The sequence below is a fragment of the Scylla paramamosain genome, unplaced genomic scaffold (assembly GCF_035594125.1).
Source record: "Scylla paramamosain isolate STU-SP2022 unplaced genomic scaffold, ASM3559412v1 Contig124, whole genome shotgun sequence".
NCBI classification, from domain to species: domain Eukaryota; kingdom Metazoa; phylum Arthropoda; class Malacostraca; order Decapoda; family Portunidae; genus Scylla; species Scylla paramamosain.
The window spans coordinates 114898-126941 of NW_026973789.1; the positions used below are offsets into that span (position 1 = coordinate 114898).

The following is a 12044-nucleotide window of genomic DNA, read 5'->3' on the forward strand; positions in this document are numbered from 1 at the left end:
ATTATCAAAAAAGTTACAATTAGCTTTTTTTTGGACTGTTATGTACCAAACCCCTAAATTGCATGCAAAGCCACCTATATGGGGAAATTAAACGTCTTTGCCAGGAAACTGTCTTATGAGGGTTTTTCAGCATGTTAGGAACCAACACGATAAAACCCAAGGAAGTCAATCTATATGGGAATCAAAAAGAAAATTATTGAAAATGTGTCTTTTTTGTGTATTACATAGAAAACGCTAAAACGGTTGCAAACCAACCAAAATGAAGAAATAGAATAACATTACCAAAAAGGTAAATTTTGAGTGTTTTTGAAGTTGTTACCTACAAAAAAATGCGAAAATGGATGGAAAGCACTCTATATTGGGACACAAAAGGCACCAAAAAGCATGTTAGGCACCAAAACGATAAATAATATGAAAGTCACTCTATATGGAAATCCAAAACACAATTACTGGAAACGTGTCTTTTAAAAGATTTACGTAGAAAAACGCTAAAACGGATGCAAACCAACCAATATGAAGAAATAGAATAACATTACCAAAAAATATATTCTGTTTTCGTGAGCTTGTTACATAAAAAAAAAACTCGAAAATATATGGCACTCTATATAAGGAAAAAAAAAAAAAACATAACGAGAGACGTGTATAATGAGTGTTTTATAGTTTCACCAGAATCACAAGGCAAAAAACGCAAAAACTCGACTGTATGGAGAAGTTTCTAAGATACCAAAATACTTAAACTCATGAATAACACTCTTAATCAAGAAACAGAACAACCTTACTAAATGCGTGTATTTTGAGTGTTTTTTTTACATTCTTAGTTACCAAAACCCCAAATTCCATGCGAAACTAGCTTTATGTGGGAAAAAAATCACATTACCAGAAAAGTGTCTTTGAGTGTTTTTGAGTGTGTTAGGCAATAAAGCACTAAAAAGCAGGGCAATCACATTACATGGGAATAAAACCAACTTTTACGAAGAACTTGCCTTTTAGTGTTTTTGACACGCATTTAGTAAGGTTCCTCTGTTTCTCAATTAAGAGTGTTATTCATGAGTTTCAGCATATACACGAGTTTTTGCGTTTTTTGCCTTGTGGTTTTTTGAACTATAAATTATTTATTATACACTTTTCTCGCAATGTCCCTTTGTTTCCCAATATAGAGTGCTTTGTATCCATTTTCCCGTTTTTTTGTAGGTAACAAGCTCAAAAACACTCAAAATATACATTTTTGGTAATGTTTTTCTCCTTCTTGATATTGGTTTGTTTGTATCAGTTTTAGCGTTTTTCTACATAAAACACTGAAAAAGACACGTTTTCACTAATTTTCTTTTGGATTCCCACATAGAGTGAGTTCCTTATTATTTATAGTTTTGGTGCCTAACATTCTGAAAAACACCCAAAAGACAGATTTCTGGTAAGGTCTTTAATTTCCTCATATGGGACGCTTTGCATGTCTTTTCAGTGTTTTTGGACATGTTACGCAATAAATCATTAAAAGCCAGGGGAATCACATTACATGGGAATAAAACCAAATTTTACCAAAAACTTGCCTTTAAATGTTTTTGAGCTCCTTACGTACCAAAACGCTAAAACGCATGCAAAATACATTTTATGGAGAAACAGAATTACATTACCAAATATATGTATTTTGAGTGTTTTTGATCATGTTATCTATAAAAACGCTTAAATGCATGGAAAGAACCTTATGTTTGGGAAACGAAAGAACATTACGAGAAACGTGGATTATGAGTGGTTTTTAAGTTCTTTCAGTACCAAAAAGCTAAAACCCACAAATAACACTCATTAGAAAAAAAAATAATGAATAAAAAAATAAGAAAATGGGATTTAAAAAAAAATTTTTTTATTCATCTTCATAGGTACCGAGATGCCATATTTCTGTCAAAATTAAGGGAATTTATGTGGAAAAAAGAACATTACGAAAAAAGTTGTGTGTTTTTCACATAGTTACGAAAATGTCAAATTACATGCGAAACTACCTACATGTGGGAAGAAAAAATGAAATTTCCAAAAAAGTGTCTTTTTAGTGTTTTTGAGTGTGATATGCACCAAAGCACTACAAAGCAGAACAATCACATTATATGGGAATAAAACCAACTTTTACGAAGAACTTGTCTTTAAGTGTTTTTTAAATCCTTACATACCAAATCGCTAAAACGCATGCAAAACACCCTTTATGGAGAAAAAGAATAACATTACCAAAAACATGTATTTTGAGTGTTTTAGATCATGCTACCAAGAAAAACGCTTAAATACATGCAAAGAACCCTAATTTTGGGAAACGAAAGGACATTACCAGAAACATGTGTTATGAGTGTTTTTAAGTTCCTTTAGTACCAAAAAAGCTAAAACCCAGAAATAACACTCTTTATAGAGAAAAAAAATAAAATAAAGTATATATATTTTTTTATTTTTGTTATTCATCTTCATAGGTACTAAGATGTCAAATTTCTGGCAAAATTCTTTGGGAATCGAAAAAAAATTACTGAAAATGTGTCTTTTCGTGTTTTACGTAGGAAAACGCTAAAACAGATGAAAACCAACCAATATACAATACCAAAGAGGTATATTTTGAGTGTTTTTGAGCTTGTTACCAACAAAAAAAGCGAAAAAGGATGCAAAGCAGTACCTATTGGGAAAGAAAAGGACATTACGAGAAGCATGTATAATGAGTGTCTTATTATTTTCGGGCAAAAGAACTTTTCGTTCACAAGAACCACAAGGCAAAAAACGCAAAAACTCGTGTATATAAAGAAGTTTCTTAGATACCAAAATGCTGAAACTCATGAATAACAATCTTAATTGAGAAACAGAACAACATTACCAAATGCATGTATTTTGAGAGTTTTTTCACATTTTTCGCAAAACCCTAAATAGCATGCGAAACTAGTTTTATGTGGGAAAAAATGACATTACCAGAAGTATCTTTTCATTGTTTTTGAGCGTGTTAGGCAATAAAGCACTGAAAAGCAGGGCAATCATATTACAATGGAATAAAACTAACTTTTATTAAGAACTTGCCTTCAAGTGTTTTTCAGCTCCTTATATACCAAATCGCTAAAACGCATGTAAAACACTCCTTTATGGAGAAGCAGAATAACATTATCAAAAACAAGTGTTTTGAGTGTTTTTTATCATGTTACCTAAAAAACGCATAAATACATGCAAAGATCCCCATATTTGGGAAACGAAAGGACATTACAAGAAAAGTGTATTATGAATGTTTTTAATTTCCTTAAGTACCAAAACGTTAAAACCTACAAATAACACTCTTTATTAAGAAAAAATAATAAATAATAAATAGCATTTTTATTTTTTGTTATTGATGTTCATAGGTACCAATATGCCAAAATTATGTTATGTTCCAAACCATAAAGTGTATGCAAAGCCACTTATCCGATAAAATTTAACGACTTTACAAGAAACCTGTCTTTTGAGTCTTTTTCTGCATGTTAGGCGGGAGTAACTATGACTCTCTGAGGTCCCGGGATGGTGTCATGCCGTGACTACCCGAGTGACGTGAAAAACCTCTTTGAGACTTAGTTACAGGGGAAGCCTGCCTCCTAGTGGCGCCCGCTGGTAACGTAGGCACAAGCCCGAGGGATTGGGCCTACGGCTAAAGTGCTTACCCCGCGAGATGAATGTGGGGCGGGGAGTTGGACAAATATTCCATCCTCCCTTCTCAATAAATGTTCATAGAGTAATGGGGCTCCGCCAGGCTTCGGAGCCCAGAACAGTTTCACTGGTCCGGAGTCCTTTCTGCTCCTTCGAGTTCTCTACCTCGTTGGGTGGTGGGCCGTCAGGGTGATTTGCCGAGTCGGTGTGCTAAACCCACTAGCCCTCGACAGCGGTAGTCACTCTGGCGTTTCCGGGATGACGGCCCGCTGGTTTGGGGGGTAGCGCTCTTCCTGCCCCCAAGGGCCAGCGGGTTCATGGCTTTGAAATGGGGTACACGGGGTGGATGCGGTCCCAGTCCCCCTCGGGTCCGAGGGGCGTGCATAAGCCTTCGTGCACGTCCTCTCGGACCCAGAGCGTCCTAGCAGAGCTCGTAGTCTGCGAACGGTTTGTCATGCTGCGGTGGGCCTAGTAGCTCAGGTAGCCAACCGTGTGGCTGAGGGTGGCGTCCTCAGAACCGGAATCCTGTCGGGGGCGATCTCGGCAGGTAGGTTTCGCATCGCCTGTGCCGTTGAAGACGGTAGGCGTGAGTAGTGCTGGCTTTAGCCCGCTACCCTATCGTCCCCTCCAAAGGGGTAATTCTTGCCGCCGGTGCCGGCTGCTTGGTAAACAAGCGCCGGTGAACGGCGGCAGAATTAAGTATGACTCTCTCAAGGTATGAAAGTCACTCTATATGGAAATCCAAAACAAAATTACTGAAAACGTGTCTTTTAAAAGATTTACGTAGAAAAACGCTAAAACGGATGCAAACCAAGCAATATGAAGAAATAGAATAACATTACCAAAAAAGTATATTTTGTGTGTTTTTTAGCTTGTTACATAAAAAAAAAAACGCGAAAATGGATGCAAAACACTCTATATGAGAAAAAAGAGGACATAACGAGAAACGTGTATAATGAGTGTTTTATAGTTTCATCAGAATCACAAGGCAAAAAAAGCAAACACTCGACTGTATGGAGAAGTTTCTAAGATACCAAAATACTGAAACTCATGAATAACACTCTTAATCAAGAAACAGAACAACCTTACTAAATGCGTGTATTTTGAGTGTTTTTTTTTACATTCTTAGTTACCAAAACCCCAAAATCCATGCGAAACTAGCTTTATGTGGGAAAAAAATGACATTACCAGAATAGTGTTTTTGAGTGTTCTTGAGCGTGTTAGGCAATAAAGCACTAAAAAGCAGGGCAATCACATTACATGGGAATAAAACCAACTTTTACGAAGAACTTGTCTTTTAGTGTTTTTGACACGTAAGTTAGTAAGGTTGCTCTGTTTCTCAATTAAGAGTGTTATTCATGAGTTTCAGCATTTTGGTATATAGGAAACTTCTCCATATACACGAGTTTTTGCGTTTTTTGCCTTGTATTTTTTTTAAACTATAAAACATTCATTGTACACTTTTCTCGCAATATCCCTTTCTTTCCCAATATAGAGTGCTTTTTATCAATTTTCGCTTTTTTTTTGTAGGAAACAAGCACACAAATACTTAAAATATACATTTTTGGTAATGTTTTTATGCTTTTTGGTATTGATTAGTTTCTATCATTTTTAGCGTTTTTCTACGTAAAACACTGAGAACAAACGTTTTCAGTAATTTTTTTTTGGATTCCCACTTAGAGTGAGTTCCTTATTATTTATCGTTTTGGTGCCTAATATGCTGAAAAACACTCAGAAGACATATTTCTGGTAAGGTCTTTAATTTCCTCATATGGGAGGCTTTGCATGTCTTTTCAGTGTTTGTGAGCGTGTTACGTAATAAAGCCCTAAAAGCCAGGGCAATCACATTACATGGGAATAAAACCAAATTTTACCAAGAACTTGCCTTTAAGTGTTTTTGAGCTCCTTACATACCAAAACGCTAAAACGCATGCAAAATACATTTTATGGAGAAACAGAATAACATTACCAAATACATGTATTTTGAGTGTTTTTTTTTATCATGTTATGTATAAAAACGCTTAAACACATACAAAGAGCCTTATGTTTGGGAAACGAAAGAACATTACGAGAAACGTGTATTATGAGTGATTTTTAAGTTCCTTCAGTACCAAAAAGCTAAAACCCACAAATAACACTCTTTAGAAAAATAAATAAATAAAAAAAATGGGATTTTTTTTTTGGTTATTCATCTTCACAGGTACCGAGATGCTGAAATTCTGCCAAAATTCACGGAATTTATGTGGAAAAAGAATATTATTATAGAAGTTAATTGTAGCTTTTTTTCGGATTGTTATGTACCAAACCCTAAAGTGCATACAAAGCCACCTATATAAGGAAGTTAAAGGACTTTACCAGAAACCTGTCTTTTCAGTGTTTTCAGCATGTTAGGCACTAAAACGATAAATAATATGGAAGTCAGTCAATATGTGAATCGAAAAGAAAATTACTGAAAACGTGTCTTTTCAGTGTTTTACGTAGAAAAACGCTAAAGCGGATACAAACCATCCTATATGAAGAAATAGAATAACATTACCAAAAAGATATATTTTGAATGTTTTTTGAGCTTGTTACCTATAAAAAGTGCAAAAATGTATGTAAAGCACTCTATATTAGGAAACAAAAGGACATTAGGAGAAACGTGTATAATGATTGTTTTATAGTTTTAAAAGAATCATAAGGCAATAAATGCAAAAACTCGTGTATATAGAGAAATTTCTTAAATACCAAAATGAATAAATGCATTAATAACACTTTTTTTTTAGGTAAACTGAACTACCTTACCAAATTGTGTATTTTGAGTATTTTTCACATTCTTACTTACGAAAATGCCAAATTACATGCGAAACTACCATCATTTGGGAAAAAAAATGACATTACCAGAAAAGTGTCTTTTTTTCAGTGTGATATACAACAAAGCACTAAAAAGCAGAACGATCACATTACATGGGAATAAAACCAACTTTTACGAAGAATTTGCCTTTAAGTGTTTATTAACCCCTTATATACCAAACTGCTAAAACGCATGCAAAACAAACTTTATGGAAAAACAGAATAACATTACCAAAAACATGTATTTTGAGTGTTTTTGATCATGTTATCTATAAAAACGCTAAAGTACATGCAAAGAACATTATGTTTGGGAACCAAAAGGACATTACGAGAAACGTGTATTATGAGTGTTTTTTAAGTTCCTTAAGTAGCAAAAAGCTAAAACCCATAAATAACACTTTATTTAGAAAATAAAGAAAATAAAAAAAATTCAATAAATAGGATTTTTTTTTTTGTAATTCATATTCATAGGTACCGACATGCCAAAATTCTGGGAAAATTCAGGGCAATTATGTGATAAAAGAATATCATCAAAAAAGTTAATTTCATAACATGATCAAAAACACTCAAAATACATGTATTTTGTAATGTTATTCTGTTTCTCCATAAAATGTATTTTGCATGCGTTTTAGCGTTTTGGTATGTAACGAGCTCAAAAACACTTAAAAGCAAGTTCTTGGTAAAATTTGGTTTTATTCCCATGTAATGTGATTACCCTGGCTTTTAGGGCTTTATTGCGTATCACGCTCACAAACACTTAAAAGACATGCAAAGCCTCCCATATGACGAAATTAAAGACCTTACAATAAATCTGTCTTTTGAGTGTTTTTCAGCATATTAGGCACCAAAACGATAAATAATAAGGTACTCACTCTATATGGGAATCCAAAAGAAAATTACTGAAAACGTGTCTTCTTAGTGTTTTATGTAGAAAAACGCTAAAACTGATACAAACCAACCAATATCAAGAAGCAGAATAACATTACCAAAAATGTATATTTTGAGTTTTATTGTGCTTGTTTCCTACAAAAAAACGCGAAAATTGATACAAAGCACTCTATATTGGAAAAGAAAGGGATATTGCGGGAAAAGTGTATAATGAATATTTTATAGTTCAAAATAACCACAAGGCAAAAAACGCAAAAACTCGTGCATATGGAGAAGTTTCCTATATACCAAAATGCTGAAACTCATGAATTGAGAAACAGAGCAACCTTACTAAATGCGTGTCAAAAACACTAAAAGACAAGTTCTTCGTAAAAGTTGGTTTTATTCCCATGTAATGTGATTGCCCTGCTTTTTAGTGCTTTATTGCCTAACAGGCTCAAGAACACTAAAAGACACTTATCTGGTAATGTCATTTTTTTCCCACATAAAGCTAGTTTCGCATGGAATTTGGGGTTTTGGTAACTAAGAATGTAAAAAAAAACACTCAAAATACACGCATTTAGTAAGGTTGTTCTGTTTCTTGATTAAGAGTGTTACTCATGAGTTTCAGTATTTTGATATCTTAGAAACTTCTCCATACAGTCAAGTGTTTGCGTTTTCAGCCTTGTGATTCTGGTGAAACTATAAAACACTCATTATACACGTTTCTTGTTATGTCCTCTTTTTTCTTATATAGAGTGTTTTGCATCCATTTTCACGTTTTTTTTTTATGTAACAAGCTAAAAAACACACAAAATATACTTTTTGGGTAATGTTATTCTATTTCTTCATATTGGTTGGTTTGTATCCGTTTTAGCGTTTTTCTACGTAAATCTTTTAAAAGACACATTTTCAGTAATTTCGTTTTGGATTTCCATATAGAGTGAATTTCATATTATTTATCGTTTTGGTGCCTAATATGCAGAAAAACACTCAAAAGACAGGTTTCTTGTAAAGTCCTTAAATTTTATTAGATAGGTGGCTTTGCATACACTTTATGGTTTGGAACATAACTTCGAAAAAAAAGGTAAGACTAACTTTTTCGATAATGTTTTTTCCACATAATTTTCCTGAATTTTGGCAGAATTTTGGCATCTTGGTACCTATGAACATCAATAACAAAAAAGTAAAAATACTATTTTTTTGTTTATTATTTTTTCTTCATAAAGAGTATTATTTGAAGGTTTTAACGTTTTGGTACTTAAGGAACTTAAAAACATTCATAATACACATTTCTCGTAATGTCCTTTCCTTTCCCAATTATAGGGATCTTTGCATGTATTTAAGTGGTTTTATAGGTAATATGATAAAAAACACTCAAAAACAACTTGTTTTTGGTAATGTTATTCTGCTTCTGCATAAAGGAGTGTTTTGCATGCGTTTTAGCGATTTGGTATGTAAGGAGCTGAAAAACTCTTCAAGGCAAGTTCTTGGTAAAAGTTGGTTTTATTCCAATGTAATATGATTGCTTTGCTTTTTAGTGCTTTATTGCCTAACACACTCAAAAAACACTCAAAAGACACTTCTGGTAATGACATTTTTTTCCCACATAAAGCTACTTTCGCATGCTATTTGGGGTTTGGTAAGAATGTGAAAAAAACATTCAAAATACACGCATTTGGTAATGTTGTTCTGTTTCCCAATTAAGATTGTTATTCATGAGTTTCACCATTTTGGTATCTAAGAAACTTCTTTATATACACGAATTTTTGCGTTTTTTGCCTTGTGGTTCTTGTGAACCACAAGTTCTTTTGCCCGAAAATAATAAGACACTCATTATACACGTTTCTTGTGATGTCCTTTTCTCTCTCAATAAGGAGTGCTTTCCATCCATTTTCGCGTTTTTTGTAGGTAACAAGCTCAAAAACACTTAAAATATTCCTTTTTGGTAATGTTATTCTATTTCTTCGTATTGGTTGGTTTGCATCCGTTTTAGCGTTTTTCTACGTAAAACACCGAAGAGACACGTTTTCAGTAATTTTGTTTTCGATTCCCAAAGAATATTGCCAGAATTTTGGCATCTTAGTACCTATGAAGATGAATAACAAAAAAAAAAATTATATTATTATTTTTTTTCTATAAAGAGTGTTATTTGTGGGTTTTAGCTTTTTTGGAACTTAAGGAACTTAAAAACACTCATAATACACGTTTCTCTTCATGTCCTTTCGTTTCCCAAACAATGTTTGCATGTATTTTCGCGTTTTTATAGGTAATATGATAAAAAGACACTCAAAATACATGTTTTTGGTAATGTTACTCTGTTTCTCCATAAAGGGTGTGTTGCATGCGTTTTAGCGTTTTGGTATGTAAGGAGTTAAAAAAAACACTTAAAGGCAAATACTTCGTAAAAGTTGGTTTTATTCCCATGTAATGTGATTGTTCTGCTTTTTAGTGCTCTGTTTCATATCACGCTCAAAAACACTCAGAAGACACTTTTTTTCCAACATAAAGCTAGTTTCGCATGTAATTTGAGATTTTCTTAACTAAGAATGTGAAAAACACTAAAAAAAACACACATTTGGTAAGGTAGTTCTGTTTCTCACAATACATATTTTTGGTAATGTTATTCTGTTTCTCCATAAATGGTGTTTTACATGCGTTTTAGTGTTTTGGTATGTAAGTAGTTAAAAAACACTTAAAGGCAAGTTCTTCGTAAAAGTTGGTTTTATTCCCAAGTGATGTGATTGTTCTGCTTTTTAGTTCTTTGTTGCATATCACGCTCAAAAACACTGAAAAGACATTTTTGTGGTAATGCCATTTTTTTTACCCATATAAAGGTAGTTTCGCATTTAATTTGCCAATTTCGTAGCTAAGAATGTTAAAAAACACTCAAAATACAAAATTTAAAAAACACTCAAAATATACATTTTTGGTAATGATATTCTATATCTTCATTTTGGTTGGTTTGCATCCGTTTTAGCGTTTTCTACGTAAAACACCAAAAAGACATGTTTTCAGTAATTTTGTTTTGGATTCCCATATAGATTGACTTCCTTGGGTTTTATTGTGTTGGTTCTTAACATGCTGAAAAACCCTCATAAGACAGTTTTCTGGCAAAGACGTTTAATTTCCCTATATAGTGGCTTTGCATGCAATTTAGGGGTTTGATACATAACAGTTAAAAAAAAAATGCTAAATGTAACTTTTTTCATAATGTTCTTATTTTATATAATTTCCTAAACTTTGCCCGAATTTTTGCACCTCTACCTGTGAAGATGAATAGGAAGAAAAAAAAAATATCGTATTTTTTTATTTATTTTTTATTTTTTCTCAAAAAGGAGTGTAATTTGTTGCTTTTAGCTTTTTCGTACTTAATGAACTTAAAAACACTCATAATACACGTTCCTCATAATGTCCTTTCGTTTCCCAAAAAAAAGGGTTCTTTGCATGTATTTAAGCGTTTTTATTGGTAACATGATCAAAAACACTCAAAATACATGTTTTTGGTAATGTTATTCTGTTTCAATGTAAAGTGTATTTTGCATGCATTTTAGTGTTTTGGTGTATAAGGAGCTCAAATACACTTAAAGGCAAGTTCTTGTTAAAAATTGGTTTTATTTCAATGTAATGTAATTGCACTGCTTTTTAGTGCTTTATTGCGTAACACGCACAAAAACACTCAAAAGACATTTTTCTGGTAATGTCATTTTTTTCCCACATAAAAGCTGGTTTCGCATGCAATTTTGGGTTTTGGTAACTAAGGATGTGAAAAGCACTCAAAATACACGCATTTAGTAAGATTGTTCTGTTTCTCAATTAAAAGTGTTGTTCCAGAGTTTCAGCATTTTGGAATGTAAGAAACTTCTCTATATACACGAGTTTTTGCGTTTTTTGTCTTGTAGTTCTTGTGAAATTATAATACACACATTATTCACGTTTCTCGTAATGTCCTTTTGCTTCCCAATATAGAGAGCTTTCCATCTATTTTCGCGTTTTTTTAGGTTACAATTTCAAAAACACTCAAAATATACCTTTTTGGTAATGTTATTTTATTCCTTCATATTGGTTGGTTTGCATCCGTTTTAGCGTTTTTCTACGTAAAACACCGAAAAGACACGTTTTTAGTAATATTGTTTTGGATTCCCATATAGATTGACTTCCATGTTATTTATCGTGTTGGTTCCTAAGATGCTGAAAAACACTCATAAGACCGTTTTCTGGGAAAAACATTTAATTTCCCCATATAGGTGGCTTTGCTACTTTAGGGGTTTGGTACATAATAGTCCGAAAAAAGCTATATTTAACTTTTTTTGATAATGTTCCTATTTCACATAATTTCCTGAATTTTGCCCGAATTTTGGCATCTCGGTACCAGTGAAGATGAATAAGAAAGAAAAAAATATCGTATTTTTTTTTTTTTATTTATTGTTTCTCAATAAAGAGTGTTATTTGTGGCTTTTAGCTTTTTGGTAATTAATGAAGTTAAAAACACTCATAATACACGTTTCTCGTAATCTCCTTTCGTTTCCCAAAAATAGTGTTCTTTGCATGTATTTAAACGTTTTCATTGGTAACATAATCAAATACACTCAAAATATATGTTTTTGGTAATATTATTCTGTTTCACCATAAAGAGTGTTTTGCAGGTTATTGAGAGTTTTGGTATATAAGGAGCTTAAAAACAATTAAAGGCAAGTTCTTGGTAAAAATTCGTT

At 32.8% G+C, this 12044-nt stretch overlaps 1 protein-coding gene across 1 annotated transcript in view; it reads left to right on the plus strand.

Annotated features, from left to right (window-relative positions):
• Positions 1-3958: 3958 nt before the first annotated feature.
• Positions 3959-12044, plus strand: part of LOC135099400 (C-signal-like) — a 60236-nt gene continuing 52150 nt past the window's right edge. Inside the window, 2 exon segments of the mRNA XM_064001731.1 lie at positions 3959-4077; positions 4264-4345. Of these exon segments, the coding sequence (XP_063857801.1) occupies positions 3959-4077; positions 4264-4345 (201 nt within the window).